This window comes from Castanea sativa, chromosome 7 (genome assembly GCF_040712315.1).
Source record: "Castanea sativa cultivar Marrone di Chiusa Pesio chromosome 7, ASM4071231v1".
In the NCBI taxonomy this organism is placed as follows: Eukaryota; Viridiplantae; Streptophyta; class Magnoliopsida; order Fagales; family Fagaceae; genus Castanea; species Castanea sativa.
The window spans coordinates 4,300,316-4,317,487 of record NC_134019.1 but is presented as its reverse complement, the minus strand read 5'-3'; the positions used below and the strand labels follow the sequence as shown (position 1 = coordinate 4,317,487).

The 17,172-nt window shown below is 28.9% G+C and overlaps 1 protein-coding gene across 1 annotated transcript; it reads right to left on the bottom strand.

Annotated features, from left to right (window-relative positions):
• Positions 1-9,316: 9,316 nt before the first annotated feature.
• LOC142643872 (putative aquaporin NIP-type) lies at positions 9,317-16,159 on the bottom strand. The gene is made up of 5 exons (XM_075818599.1): positions 16,046-16,159; positions 15,364-15,585; positions 12,162-12,359; positions 11,640-11,701; positions 9,317-9,619 (listed from the first exon to the last, which is right to left on the bottom strand). Exons 1-5 carry the CDS (start codon positions 16,157-16,159, stop codon positions 9,409-9,411), a joined length of 807 nt encoding a protein of 268 aa, XP_075674714.1. The 3' UTR covers positions 9,317-9,408.
• Between the last annotated feature and the right edge of the window lie 1,013 nt (positions 16,160-17,172).

Genomic DNA, 17,172 nt, shown 5'->3' with positions numbered 1-17,172 from the left:
GACGCTGTAATAGATCAAGTAAGTAGCTCGTGCATTCACGAGGAAGATCAACATTAAATATGATTTTTTTTCTAAACATAGAATTTTTGTTTTTGAGAATCATCTAAATATGGAACCTTTTTTGATGAAAAGTTTATGAAGAATTTCAATCTAAACATGAAATTTGATTATTACGATTGGGGTGAGGCTTACGCTCTGTTTGTTTCAACAATGATGTTTTCTAGAAAATGTGTTATTTTCTAAAAAGAATTTTTTATAAAACTATCTCATTTTCTAATGTTTGATAGCAACTTTAAATGAGTTGAAAAACAACCTCCTAACTTCCCTTATTTAGCTTGCTGTGAGATAAAGTTGTTTTCCAAAAAAAATTTAATGGAAAACAATCTCTAAAAATAAGCCATACTTTTTATGTTGACCAAAGATAGTTTTCCTTTGACTCATATTTTTTTATACTACCAAACACTAAAAAATAAGGAAAACTATCTTTACACAAAGTTTTCCATTGAAACAAACGGAGCGTTAGGTCCAGTGCATGTGCACTAAACCCGTTAAAATGGTGACATGTGCTCAAAAGTAAGCACGTGTTATAATTTCAATGGGTCTAGTGCAATTGGACACTGGACCCAAACCTCACCCTTACTATTGTGTGTTTAAAACTTTATTTGTATTTTTATTTAGTTGACTTCTTAAATGTTGCGGGTTATACGTTTGAAAGTTCACATTTTTTCCATGTTAGTATTGTAAAATATATATTTTTTAATTGAATTTAAATTCCCTATAAAACCCTTTTATATTTACACCTTTCATTAAAATAGATAGTTTCTGTTAAGTTTTAGATCCCTGTAAACTAGATTATTTAACTTAATTAATTAACTAAGTGAATACTTAGGTTTATTATTCAGATCTAAGTTAAAACAAAACAATCATATCATGCAAAACAACAGAAAATATAAAGAACGCAAATATTTGATGACCTAGGAAAACCAAACCGGTAAAAAACCTGGGAAGGATTTAACCTAGTTATCGTTAAGATAAAAAACAAATCCACTATGAAAGAATTGAAGTTTGCACAATAGAATTTAGACTACTAACATTTTATTGCTACTTCGAGTAAAAAACTTATTACTACGACCCCCATGATAGCTCCGAGTCCATGGACTACTTCTTTACTTTGATCCATAACAGCCACAAGTTCTCCTATTTGTGAATATTGATTTTCTTGAATGTTCTTTATGCAGTAACTGAAACGATCACCAAGTTCTTGACATAAATTTTGATCTTGATAACCCTAAGTGTGTATGAAGGTAAATACCTTTAGATTTCACAAAAGATTCAACACACAGCACAAACAAAAAGACTTTAGAGAGCCTTTGGGTATAAAACCTTAGATCTACAAAAGAGGCACACTCTTCTCTCTCTCTAAAAGCCTTATAAAAACGTACTTAGGGTTTCTTTTATATACCAGAAGAAGTACACCTAAAACCCTAATCCTTAATGGGCTTGAATTGCTGTTGGGTCGAACTTAAAATTCTGCAGACTCGTTGTAGAGAGGGAAAATTCCCGACCTATCACAAGCTGACACATCATACTACCAAGTCCACAAAATACAACCAATTACAAAGCGCCACGTACTGCTGCTAGGTTTTGCCATCACTATTCAGATTCCAATAGAAATTTGCCAAGTGTCATTGAAATAAAGGCATGAAACTGCATCAGCATGCGTAAGCGATGACACAAGCTGCCCTGCACGTGTAAGCGATGACACAAGCAATCTAGCACGTGTAAGCGATGACATAAGCGGACCAATCAGGCTGTGACAAGTGTCACCAATCAGACTCCGCCACGTGTCGCTCACCCACCCCTAAACTCCTATAAATAGAAGCCTTCCTAAGACATTTAGGAGGACAGAGAAAAGGAAGAAGATATCTTGAGTTCAGAAATCCAGAAGCTCTGCCGGAATCAAACCCCAAAGCCTCCAAGAATTTCAAGAACTTCAATCTCGAATACAGACAACATTCGAAGCAAAATCATCCAAACTATTCGTCCAGATCTCAAAGGTCACTAAAATCAAGCTCAAAAGCCTCTAGAAACCTCAACAAACCACAAATTGGTGAAGCTCTACGGATTCAAGCCTCCAAAGCCCTGAAGAATTTCTACCACAAACCTTCAAACACGAAGAACACACGAAGAACATGAAGAACAAAGAATTTCTAACAAGCTCATAGCTAGAGATTCATTGTAATTCCGTTTCAAAGATTTTCGATCCATTCCTCAGCCAAATTGAAGAATATCTTGTGTTCAAATCAAAATCACATTACCACAATTCCAATCAATAAATCTTTCAAGGAGATCGAATCAGAGGATTACTCTTTTGTAATTACAGAGAATTGTACCACATGTTCATCAATATAAATTCGCATTTGTGAAACTATTTTTACTTGTTTTATTTATTTCGAACTAAGAATTTAGTCGTCTACACTCGTATTTTGATCGATTGAGCCTGTTCTTTGATCGATCGAACTAAGCAAATTATGAATTCTCTTTTCTGTAGCTTGCTTATTCTTGAATCTTGACTTGAATCACCTTGAGCATTGTCTAATAATACCTATAGACTCTAAGATATATATCTAGACAAGTTTGTGTTCACGATTTGCCAATTGTTCTAAACTTTTAGAACCTAACAATTTCCAGTTTCCACACACACAAATATAATTATGAGAATTTACAAGTTTATGTAGCAAAATATTATCTGGTCAACTAAAAGTCAAATGTATTCAATTTTATACATATTATATAGATTATAGATCATATATATAGACTAATTAGTAATTTAGCAAAAAATATATAAACTAGTTAGTAACCCAAATAATGAACAAAAAACTTTAACAAAATATAATTTTTTTCTAATATGAATTTTGATAGTTGAGGTAAATATTAATATGCATTTATTATAATGATGTTTATTCTCTATTCTACCATTAAAGAAAATATGATTTGTCAATACTCTAGAAATTTTTTAAACATGAAATAGAACTTAAGTGATATATATTTATTTTTACGTGGAAAACCAAAGATATTTGAATTTTTATTGACTTTATCAATTTTTTTCTATACATGCTTGTGAAATCTCATAGTTTTACATGTCACTATTCGAATATATAGATAAATTGGTTACAAACCCGTGTAATGTACAAAAATGATATTGGAAATGAGATATAATAAAGATATTTTGGTTTAATTTTCTTATTTAGTTGAATATATAAACCTTTTCTTTTTGGAAGTTTGAGATGTTGTAAGTTTTATTTTTTTGATAGACTGAGATGTTGTAGGTTAGAGAATGTTTTAATCATCATATGATTTTAGTTTTGCAAGAAAACTTTGCATAAATGCAAAATATTCTTTTTTTATTTATGAACAAATGCAAAATATTCTTAGAAACAAGAGATGAAGTTAATAATATACTAATGGTGTTTAACTTTAATTTTTGCAATGTTTTCTAACCTAATTTGTCGATTTTGTCTTTACTTCTATGTCTACATATGTTTAGTTCACGTAATCATGGCTTCTTTTCTTGATAAAATATAAATTACGCCCATTAGTTTGAATGAATTTTATTTATGTCTCTAATTTTTTTTTGTCAAGTCCATATTTTAAAATTTATTTTTGTTATCAAGTTGGTCTGTCTGTTCATTGTCCTTTGTAAAATTGCTTTTAACCTCTTACAAAATGACATAAGTTTTGCTTCTACGCAAGATTTATTGTTTTAATACTATCTAACTTTTACCACTGTACATTCTTAGTGCAGTGGTCACTTCACAAGTATAAATAATTGTGAGGTATAGGATGTGCAGTGGTCACTTCACAAGTATAAATAATTGTGAGGTATAGGAGGTAAGAGCTGAGATTCAAGTCTCCAGGAGGGAGCTTCACACACATATACACTTAGATTATACTAAAGTAAAAATTCTATCTTATATATAAAAAAATACTATCTAATTTTTTTAATATTAAAAAAGTACCCAATTTTATTTTAATATATCCCACTCTTCTGGATGTTTCTCACTATTCTTTCTCTTCTCCTCGAATTGTGGCTCACCAGGGGAGTTGATCAATTTGGGATTTGTTCTTGCCTAGGAGTTCAGTAAATGCATGTGAATTGTTTTACACAAGTTTTTTTTTTTTTTTAATAATTTTTTTTACTAATAATAAAGGCTGTGTGGCATATAACGTGTCTTCAAAATTATTATTTTAATATCACCATTTTGCCACGTTAGATTTTTGGCTAAAATTACAAATTAGTCCTCTAATTTTGACTAGAATCCTCTAACTTCACAATTGCTCAATAATTTTCTCTAAGTTTCATGTTTATTCAATTAAAGCATCTTCAAATGTTGTTGTTAAGTAAATGTTTTGATTTTTTTTAATTTTTAAATAATAAAAATTCATAAAACTAATAAAAATGTTTTTTAAAAAGATAAAAACTAAAAAAATATAAATCTTATTTTATTTTCAAATGGGGAGAACACAAACCTATTACATATAGATTTGAACAAAAAATTTCTTCACAGATTCAAACAACTTTGAATCTTACAACCAATACCTTGAAGCTCCACTATCATATACACAAAAGATAACGTCAAATCGAATAAAAATAAACAATTGATTGCAATATTGAAGAAATGAACCTCACAAAAAACCTAGAAATCACATAGAAAACCCAATAAAAATTACAAAACTTAACTCAAATTTCGTCAAATTGGTGTGCAAATAAATAGATAACCCATAATCTGATCCATAACAAGCTAGAGGCAAAATTTGAGATAAATCATAAAATCCTCAAAAACCAAAGATCCGAATGCTAGGTGTTTGCTTTGTAAAGGAAAAACAATTACAAAGAGAGGGAGTACTGTTTGAGATGGGTTTTTTGATAAAAATATTTTTTAAGCTCTTCTTTTAATTTCCAACCCAACGAAACCATTGGTAATGATTATGCAGGTTTTTTCTTTGAAGAAAATGTTTTGATGGATTTGGAAGTGTCGTAGTCTTGATTTCTTTGCAGAGCATAAGCATTGGGATTTGGTTGGAGATCAAAATGTAGGTTGGATTGGGGGAAGGGGGGTAGTGTACGGGGATGCCACAAATGACGTCGTAGGGTGGTTGAAGGGAGGGAGGAGATTAGGGTTTAGGAGATTTGGGTAAGGAGAGAGGGGAATGAAACAATGAGACAAAGGTTGATGTAGATTAGGGAAGTGATTTTGGATTTGAACTTGAAGTTGCTAAATTTGACAACATAGATTTAATGGAGTTAGGGAATCAATGATTCCATTTATGCAGAGGATGTCATTTTTGATTTGAGGGTACTCACACACGTGAAATTTTAAATAGGAAGTAGAATAGAGGAGACAATCAAACAAGGATTGAATTCAGGATCTCATACTCTAATACCAAGTTAAATTATTGATTCTTCCAAGAGTTTACGCTATTGGGATATAATAAATTTAACCATTTAACCACATACTTACACACACGCGCGCGCACACACACACACATATAGAGAGAGAAAGTGAAGTATTTTACCATTATTTGCTTTTTAAAAATCCAAAATAGGAAAAAAAAAGTTCCTTTTCACACGCAACTATTATTATTTTTCTAATAACTCACATGAATATATAGTTTCATGTTGCATGCACACATACATTAATTATGAATCCCATCACTCATAAAAACACAAACTACGTTGGATACCAAGCATATAAAATATTGCATTGTAGCTCAACCAAATCCAGGTTCAAATTCCTCTACATTTAATTATTGAATTTTTTTTTCTTCAAAATACCAATATATTTTCTATATAAATTTTCATGTGAAATATTGGAGGAAGCTATAAAAAAGTTGAGGGATTTCTAAGTTTAGCTGTCCAACATTTACAAATTGGAATATATTGGTGGTATTTATCATGTTATTGTATTTTCTAAAGCGAATGTCATCACCCATTCATGCCTTATATATCTTTCTTTGAGAAATTAGACTCAGTTATAATTAATAAGAGGGATGAGAAAGATGAACAACAACCCATTAAGAATATTAAAAGTAAGGTTAAAATTAAGTTCTTAGTATTGATGTGTACAAGATTGAAGGAATTACCTATTGAAAATTTTAAGCTGGATATTTGGTCCATGAATGGCTTTTGTGAATTACCGATCACTTCAATTTTTATGTTCTGTCTACATGAATGGTCAATCTATAGATTCTGTAGTTGAATTAAATTGCTCTAAAATTGGAAAATCATTTCTATTTTGATTTTGATTTTTTTTTTATTATTGTATCGAATACATTGTGTATTTTCGAACAAAGAATGACCTTATATTATACTAGAATCTCCCTTTTTTTACTTTAACTTTACTTTATTACTTTCCCTTTTCTTTTTTACTTTAATTTGATTTGACCTCATTAGATTCAGTAGTAGGTTCATTCTCATAATATCTCTAATGAGAAGAAAAAGAGTTTCGCATGATCTAATCGTGCAAAACTCATACATTTTTTCTTTACATATCTTAAATTAGGAAGACCAAACATCTTGTAGCAATTTCTTGCTAAGGTTTTAGAAAATATCTCATTAATGATCATTTATACATTAGTTAAAGGACTAAAGCTAGACTTCTTATTACACAAATCTAATAAATTCTTTCCTAAAGCAAACAGAATTCTTATGGATACGAAACAGAATTCTTATGAAGGGATTATTATCATTATTATTATTATTTTTTCTGGAGAAGAAAATGAAGGGATAACTGATAGGAGAAAATAGATAAAGAGAATTATGTAAGTCCAAAGTCTTTCTGCTGAGTTGCAATGTTTGGCGGTTTAGAAAGCAATGAATAAAACACTCATATCTCAAAAAAAATTATTTATTTATTTTAAAAAAGATAATTGTGAGAATCGTAAAGAAAATTTTACCCCATGATTATCGAGTGAGAGGCTTTTTGAGATATATGTGTGTGTATATCTCATCCAGGGACAAAGCCACATAGCTCATTTGGGGGGCCATGGCCCCCTCAAAATTTAAAATTTCGCCTATATGGGAAAAATGATATGGGCACACTTAAAAATTATAACCGGCTCCCCATTTGTTCCTCAAAGTTGTTCTAGTCTAACAACTTAAAGAAGCTTGTCCCCAATAAAATAATACTTGGCCCCTTCAATTGTCCAAACATTTGTGATTAATCCAATGGTCAATAAATTCTCTCCAAATAGCATAAATATCAACCCATTAACCATTTCAAAACATAACTTTATTTTTCTCTCTTCATTCTCACTGTTAAGGAAACTACTGCCTACAGGTGCTTTTGCTTATTCTCCTCTATGGTGCTGCAAACCCGTTGTTTATTTCTTATCAATTCATCTCATCTCAATATTCTCAACACGGTCAAACAAAAACATCAAAGTTTGTACTGGTGTTTAGATTTTTTAGAATATGCTTTGTTTAATAAGGTTGTGTTCATTTTTTTTTTCTATAGTTAAATGATGGTATATTGCTTTATTACATTTCTCTTCCAGTTAGTATATTGTCAGTTTTTTTTTTTTTGGGGATTTGAAATTAGGTGCCAAATAATTCATTAAAAAAAAATTAAAATATAAGAAAATTTTAATAATATGAATAATGATGGGTTGATAATGCTTAAAATAATAGTGAAATTTTCAATAGATTTAAGAATTATAATTATTGCATCAACACTATGACTCGGCCCCATACGTAGATCTCCAATTGATAGCAACCTTTAAGAAAGCATAGGTATAGAAGCTCATGAATACAAACCTTGAACAAACCCATCTAATTACTTATATCTCTCTCCCTCACATGCAGACCTTTCTTTATTTCTACCAATGTCAAGCGAACTGTGATGAAGCAGTTAACAATCACTATACTTTCTGTATAGGATAGCAGTAGTTGAAGAAAATTCCGAAAGAACTTAAAATAAATAAAATATTTTTCTGGATTTTCAAAATAATGAATTTAATTTTTTAGTTGAATTAATGACAACATTTAATAGAAATTGATAGGGAGTCCATAATTGAATAAACCTAAAACTTAGAGGACTCAATAGTAGCACATGCTCAGAAGCTAGTATTCTCTCTTGATACATAAAAAAGAGAAGAGAATTGCTTTAATTTAAATTACTTTATTTTCCACTAATAATAGCAAGTAGCAACCTATTACAATGTCATCTAAGATTTGTTGTGAAAATGTTGTCGATATAGTATTTCTCAAAAGAAAAAATATATTTTCTGACAGAAAAGGAAACCATTTATTTCCACCCCTTGCTTTGACTAATATGGCATTATAAGAATCACTTAATCAGACATCAAAATTTTAAATGCAATAGGCAATTCTTATCATTTTTTCAATTCTCATTTTCATTCACAACTTACTAGTATGTTGCCTTTTAAAAAAATAAAATTATTATATTGATTTCTAATTTTTTTTTTTCAGATTATGGTCCCACATTCATGCCAAATCTTTGACTAATTAATGGCTATAAGTACACTCTTTATGAAAGTAGAGAGAACTTTTCATTTTGTTTTGTTTTTTTTTTAATTTTTTTTTATATAAGATAAAAATTCTACTATAACTTAATCTAAGTGTCTATATATATGAATCTCACTTTTGGATATTTAAACCTTGACTTTTGCCCCTACATCCCACAAGCACTTATACTTTTGGAATGACCATCATGCTAAGGGTGCGCAATGACATGTTTCTAGTTTCTTAATTTCAACATAAGATGAGATATGTTATTCTCTCAAAAAAGAAAAGAAAAAAACTAAAAGATCACTACATAAATAATTATTAAATGATGCTTGGCTATATGTGTGTGTGTGTGTGTATATATATATATATATATATATATATATATATATAAAATGAAAAACCATTACATAAATTTTAGGGGTGTTTGGATTTTATTCCCTAAAGTTTTGGGGTGTTTGAATTTTTCACTCTAAAATTTCAGAATTTGAGGGTGTAAAATCCACACCCCTAAACTTTAGGGGGTAAAATTCAAATTCTGAAACGTCATGGTGTAAAATTCAAACATCCTAAAACTTCAAGGGATAAATTTCAAATTTTGAAATTTTAGGATGTAACATTCAAATACTCCTAAACTTTAGGTGTGTAATTTGTGATTTATCCTTAATTTTTTGAATACTGAGATATAATAAAATAATTTTGCTTTCTCCTTGAACCATAAATTTTGTCATAATTTAGACATGCACGAAAAGTTGTGGGTGATTACCGATTACTTTGATATAAATATATTGTCATTTATTCATCATTGACAATCATTGACATAAGGGTTGTGAAAAAAAACTGTGGCACAAGAATTGTCTCTGCGGGTTTTTAGCAATTAGCTATTTTGCAATACCACTGAAGATTGATGACCCATTCCGAGCTAACTCCTTAAGAGGCTTGTCTGTGAATCTGATTAGATTATAAACAAGTGCTCCAGCAACTGTTCCAATAATTGGCCCAACTACGTACACCCATAATCCTGTATAGGTATGCCTTACAATAGCAGGCCCAATGCTCCTTGCTGGATTCATTGAAGCTCCTGAAATTGGCCTGCAATCATTTTGTTCTAAATTGTGTTAGCATCATGCGTAAAGAAATATACGTAGGATAAAATTTAGTTACAAAATTGGTTGTAGTCTTAAGTTATAATCTTATTCAATATTTTTTTATTAGAAATGAATTTTCACAAATTCATTATTGGATTATATCTTTTTCTTATATCCTCCATACATGCAAAATTTCTAGAAAATTAAATATCAATAACTATATCATCAATAAATTATTTAAATTTAATTATACGTAGGATAAAATTTAATTACAAAATTGGTTGTAGTCTTAAAGTTATAATCTTATTCAATATTTTTTTTTTTATTAGAAATGAATTTTAACAAATTCATTATTGGATTATATCTTTTTCTTATATCCTCCATACATGCAAAATTTCTAGAAAATTAAATATCAATAACTATGTCATCAATAAATTGTTTAAATTGTAAGTTTTTGTAGTTTAAAATTATGCATAAAATATAAACTTTTAGATCATATAATAAATGATATTCGATCGACACAAAATTTGACATGTGTATTGAGAGCGTAAAAAACATGTAATTTAATAGTTAGATTTTCAAAATATGTCATAATATTTATTTTATTGAGTAAAGTTTTTAACTTAAGCTACAACTAATTTTGTAGCTAAACTTTGTCCATATATATTTGCTTTTGGAAATTGTAGATCTAAATTGTGTGCTTACTGTTTAGAAGCAACTTTTTACTGATTACTTAATTTTTGAACATTCGTTAAAGTTTACCAAAGTTTTAAAAAATTGATATAAACAAACAAGTTAAAAAGTTAAAAAGAAAAGACTTGTGAGTTGTGACAAACTAATTATGAATGGTAGTTGTCAAATCAGCTTAGTTTCTTACATTTATTGTTGAAAATAGTTAAACGCAAAAATTCTAAAATCGTTGTTTCTTTTATTAAAAAAATGTTATAAAAATAAATTATTTGTAAATTTTTGAGGTCTCAAAATTTTATGTGACGCAATATTATAAGGTTAACCAAAAGTTAAACATATTTGGTTTTATATATTCCTATATTATAAATTAAACTAAAAATGCAATAATAATAAAAAAAAACCAAAATCCGTAAATTTAGGACACACATTAGAGTAAGTAATATATATATATATATATATATATATATATATATATATATATATATATATATATATATATATATATAATCTAGTAATTTTATGATATATCCACGTTGCATTAACATTTAACAACCGTGTCATGGTGTTAAAAAAATTCGAAAAAAAAAAATTAAGAATAGTGTTTTTGTGTGGTTTTTGGTTGAAGACTTGAAGTTTTCTTTTATGTACGTTTACTTTTAGTTACACAACATAAGAAAATTTTATAAACCAGGAAAAAAAAATGAAGAAAATCAAATTTTGAGTGTAAGTTTCCAATTAAAAATATGGGACTTTACTTTTTCAAATAGATATAAGGACCTTAAAATCAATAATAATAATAATAAGGACCCTAGTTTACTTAAGGAACAATCATTTTCAACTGAAAACTTTTCGTGACATTTTGATATGTAATTCTTTTTTTTTTTTTTTTAATTGTTTTGTTATATTAAGAGTCTCTTTAGCTAAATCACTGAAAGCATCGTCAAATTATTGAAAGCAACAAAGACATTTAATAGTATAATTATTGTTCATTATCACAATAATGAATTACCCATGAATGAAGACATTTAGGTTGCGTTTAGGATAAACTTATATTAGGTAGTTTTTTTTTGTTACTATCCATGAGTCTCATTGCACTTTTTGGTATTATACTACTATTCATGAGTCCTATACTATTTTAGCAAAAATTTTTCCAGCTAAATAAGCTGTTCCCATGAATAGTACTAAAAAGTGTAATGAAACTCATGAATAATAGTAAAAATGAATTAAATAGTAGCAAAAATAAACTAAATAATAAAAAAACTGACTTTTTAAGCCAATGCCAAACATAACCTTATTAGTACATCACTACTCATTACCACAAAATAGAGAATTACCCCGCAACGAAGACATTCAATACTATGGTCATTCCAATGGCAAACCCTCCTACTCCAGGTGTCTGTCGAACAAAACAAAAACAAAAGACATGAAATAAACGACTTACAAATGTGTTTAATTGTAGTTTTGATCAAAATATGGTTTTATGGAGAAATTTTTTTTTCTTTCAAAAACTGTTTATAAGCAAATAATTTAAAATGGTAAACAAAAGAGCCTTTACCAAACACGACTTTTAAATAATAAAAAATAAAGGAGAAATTGTAAAAGTAGTTGTCCTCAACTTGGAACTCTCTCATCCTCGGTTTTGAGGCTTAGAAAATGAGCATATAAAATTGAGTAATATTATGAATATAATATTTTTCACAACAGCTAAATTGAAATGTTATCACGATAACAATCAACAAACTTAATAAGTTAGTATTTTATGTGTTTGAGAAAGGAGAAAGTTTAGTATTTTATGTATGAAAAATGAAATTGCAGTGTAAAGTAACAAAAATATTTAGGTGTATTGGAGTACATACTGCTCTGCTGTCTGTGCCAACACCAGAGACAACAAACATCAAGAGGAAGGATATCAAAATTTCCAAAAACAAGGATTGGCCGTTCGATCCAACAGGTACAGTTCCAAAATAACTTTTAGGGGTTACATGAAACGCTAGAGTCAAAGCAGCACTAGCAAGAGTTGATCCCATTATTTGAGCTACTATGTATAGAGGAACCTGCGTATACATTGACAAATCATATATTATTTATTTATCTGTATATATTAAGAGAATTCAAAAAGTTAATTATTGCTTTTTTTACTGTCAAAAATACCCCTAGATTAATTAACCAACACCTTAAAAATGGGGTTAAAATAGTAAATTGACAAAATAATAAATTTCTACTTCTACATTGAAATGCCTTCCTACTTCTAATAAATTTTTACTTCTACTCAATAGCTTAAAAAACTCCTCACGTATTTATCTTCTCCACATTTTTTGAATAGAATTTCTCATTAAAAAAAAAAAACGTGTACAATAAAACTTCCCCACTTTTCTTCTCAAAAAAAGAACTTCCCACCACTCATGTTTGAAAGCAAATAACTACCCCTCCAGTACAATAAGGAAAAACTATCACACGTTAAAAAAAAAAGTGTCAGACTAAACTATCCCATGTTTCTTTTTTAAACTATTATATTATCATTTTTTTTATAACTATTACATCATCAATTGGATTTGGATAAACACGCAAAAGCTTTTAATTGAAAAATGAGTCCTATTCTCTTTGAAAAAAAAAATCCTATCTATTTTTTCAAATTGTGATGAAAGAAAAATTATAATACTAAATCCAAAAAAAAAAAAAGAGCCTTATCTCACGCGCGAAGCGCATGTGATGAGGCTAGTAGATATTATGCGGCAACTATTGTGACATTTGTTCCCTGTCACAATTAAAGGAAAAATATTATTACTGTCATTTACTTCTAAGCATTTACAATAAATTAGAATCTAAATTGGGGATGAGAAAGTATATGCATTGTCTATAATCACACTATAACTAGAGAAAGTGGGTGAATTCTTGTGGCCTAAATGTTTGATTTATATAGGAAGCAATTTTAATTTGCATGAAAAATAGTTAATACATTCCTTTTTATAATAACTAGTTGAATAACTACACGATACGCGAGAATGTATAAAGATTATGTAATAGAGTGTAATATATAAAAAGTAACAATTATTTTAAATATTGCATTTTTTAAAGATTTCTACAAATATTTTTTCATCTTTACAAATATATCATTCTATTATTTTTGTTGTTTGATTACTATTTTTTTAAGGTGAACCATATTCTTCTAACTTCTGTTGTAGTGTGTTATATTTGCCTAATAAACAACTAAACTTTATAAGTTTCAAATTTATTATTCAAATTTCTATTCTCTTAAGGAATGACATCACCAAATTACAATGTTATTTTATCCAAAATTAAAATGAAATCGAAGGAATAAGATATAGTCATGTAGGTTGTGTTTTAATATAAACCCAAATTCCTATTTCCAAAAAAAAGAACTAAGTATTAACCCAAACCAAAATTCAACCAAAGCTATAAAGGGAGAGAGAAGACTTTGTGATGAGAAATTAAAAAACACAATACCAAAACAAATATTTATAAAAAATAATAAATAAAAAATCATCAACCTTAATTAGAGTTATAAGAAAGAACAAAAATATATCAAAAGAAAGTAAAGAAAGAGAGGGTACTCACAATTTTTATGTGGGTAAATTATGGATTGAATAGAAGAAATGATATCAAATTTATACAAAATAAAATAGAGAGAAGAAAAATCAAAATATAAGAAAGAGAAAATTACGAGGGAAGTATAATGGTAAAGTAAAGAGTAGTGGGGAGATAAAGAGGCAAAGAGAGAGAGGAAAAGTTGGAAGAAGTGTAAGTTGTAATAGTAGGTGTGGACTAATAGGGAGCTTATTATTATTATTTTTTAATTTAAGAATAGGGAGAAGAAAAGTTTAATAAAAAAAAGAAAAAGAGTTAGAAAATAAGTGGCTATTGATGTGGCTCAATAGAAGTGTAACAACAATAAATGCTACGTTTCAGCTTTTAGATATACTAGTCACTAACCCTTGCAATGCATGAGAATAACTATTGGATGAGTTTCAAGAAAAGAAAACTATTATTTTTGAGTTGGAGTAGTAAGCAAAAATGCATTAAATTTTAAAAAACAATGATATTGAATAGTAGGAGGGCGTTTGGATCCAAGTCTACACGTCCACGTCCGCGTTTTGCTTCCTTTTTTTTTTTTTTTTTAACCCAGCCGCAAGGTTTGACTTTTCAGCCATGAACAGTGCACAAATGCACTGTTTATGGGTCCCACAAATTTTACTTTTCAGCAACTTTTTCATTAAAAATGGGTCCCACGGTACTATTCACACATTTAAAAATTATTTTGCTACAGTGTTTTCAGTTTTCAGTTTTCAGTTTCAGCAAAATAAGTTTTATCCAAACGGACTCTAGGTGTAGCACAAAATTTTATTAGTTATGTAGAAGAAAGCAATGCTATTTTATTTATTAGTTTTTTGTGGGAAGGAATAAGAGGCAGAATATTGCGTCTCTAATCTAATTTGTGTTGCACATATAGGTATATATAAGATATGTTGTAATATGTATACTAAAATGTGACAATTGAAATGTCATAACCCTTTAAATTAGATATACTAAAAGATGTATATTCATGAATGAAAAATATGCATATTGACTAAAAAAGTGCCTATTGAATAAAAAAGTGTCTATTGACAAAAAATGTGCCTATTGAAAAAAAATGAAAAGGCACAATTGTTCGGGTTTTTTAAAATGTATATGTGGCACAAATTTATAAAACCACGTGGCACAATAAAGAGTGGTCAACAAAAAGTCAAACTTTTCGCTTTTATATTATATATAGATATAGACGAGGGAATACACTTTTAAAGGAATAAAAGTCCTCCGCGTGTGGATTTATGTTTCACCAATTGCAAAATGTTATAGTCAATGACCTTGTAACTCAATTGGCTCCTCTAATTGAAAAATGCATTATATGTATATATCTATTTTTAAAAACCTTGTTTTTATTTAGAATGTATGCGATTGATAGAGTATAAATTGTAATTGATGGAATATAATCCAAAACAATTAGGGTGAGACAGCAAATTTCAACATAATATTCAGGTGGACCCTTAAGGAGAAAATTACCTGTTTATAAGGGAATCGGCGAAAGATGGCAAAACTAATAGTGACTGCCGGATTAAAGTGAGCTCCAGAGATATGACCAACTGTATAAATCATGACCATGACAATCAAACCCCATGTCACACATATGCCTGGAAATGTGACCAACCCATAAATCTTGTTCACAACAACTGATCCACAGCCAGCAAATATCACAAAAAATGTACCAATGACTTCTGCAATGAACTGCAAATAAATATTAAAGAATAAGTACAACCATACACAATCTATTCTAATTTCAATTTGAAATTCAACAGAATTGAGAATTTATTGAGATGCTATTAAATGTGATATGATGTACTGAACTTTAAGTAAAAAGCTAATGTGACAATTTCTTAATGGATTGTAGAAAATATGAGTTTTACACCCCATTCTTATTAAATCCGAACTCTTCTTGGAAATCATACTCTACAATGTTTATGTAAAAAGTATGTTTGAAAGCCTAAAAGTATGTTTTTAAAACCCAAAATGTTGTTTTGCAACAACAGCAACAACTTTTTATAGTTTTCTTAGCTTTTTTTACAAAGGTTCATTTTAAACACAAAATTTTGTTTAGCAACAGTTTTTATAAACGCACCTTTAAAAGACATCTTTATATTTGAGTAAAAGAGTGAGGAAGAGGAACACTAATTTTTTATTGACTAACCTTTTGGGCAATAGTTACTGTTGAAGGGGATGAGAAAAAACCAAAGTCATGATTGGTTTTGCCTGTGGTCTTTGGACATTCCTCTTCTATGGGATCAACAGATATGCTAGCCATTGTTGTGAACAAAAATTTATGACTGTCTGAGAAAGAAACTTTTGAAGATCTTATACTCTATTTGGTTATGGAGATTTGGAGGAAAATAGAAAAAATGAGAGAAAAAATAGGAGAGAAAATCATTTTTTTGATTATTTGGTTGGGAGAGAAAGGGGGAGAGAAAACTGGTAGGGCTCAAGTATTTTCTCTAGCCACCAAAAATACAATCTCCCCAAATTGGGGACAAATGTGAAAGAGAAAATGAAAACACAAAAGTGACTACTTTTGGACAAAACTATCCCTATGCAAACAATGTTCTTTTTTCTTCTTTCACCATTCGTTTTTTTTTTTTCATCCATTTTTTGAAGATGACAAAGTGATGTTTAGAAGAGTTGTAATGGTGTAGTGTGTGCTGGAAGAGTTGTGGCTTGGTCCTCTTTCTATAGAGCTAAGTATCTATACTATCAATAAAAGGATTCCCCTCCTCAAACTGGACTTTTTTAAAGTAAAAAATACCTTTATCTAGTATCCAATAATTTCTCTTACAAATGTTTTAGGAATAGGGTCAATAATGTCACACTAATTCCTTTTCTTAAACTGGACTTTTGTGTGATTCAAAAAATATCATTATCAATAAACAATGACTTCATTTAGAAATAAGGATAACAATGTCAAACACCAAATTTAAAATATACGTTCAAAAAAAGAAGTCTTAAAATTTAGTACATTACTTTTTTTCCTTTCACAATCATCTTTTCTAAAATTTCTTTTACATTCATTTTTCCCCTAAATTTTAGCCATTTTTTTATATTCATTTTCCCCTTTACATTAACCTTTTTATTTTCCCTAATATTTAGCTTTTTTTTTTTCATCCGAACAAAACACCACCGGTTAAATAAAAAAAATCACCTCTTACCGACCTTTTTTATATGTTTTTTTATATTAGAACAAACATTTTCTATATTTTTAGGGGAATATACATGTTTGATTTTTTATTTTTGAGGAAAAAAACATATTCTATTTGAATTCAAATT

Coding starts and splice junctions, on each gene's coding strand:
- LOC142643872 (XM_075818599.1), bottom strand. CDS start 16,159: ATGGCTAGCATATCTGTTGATCCCATAGAAGAGGAATGTCCAAAGACC. Junction 15,586..16,045: donor CAGTAACTATTGCCCAAAAG/GTTAGTCAATAA, acceptor ATTTATTTGCAG/TTCATTGCAGAAGTCATTGG. Junction 11,702..12,161: donor TTGGCACAGACAGCAGAGCA/GTATGTACTCCA, acceptor TTTGTTCGACAG/ACACCTGGAGTAGGAGGGTT.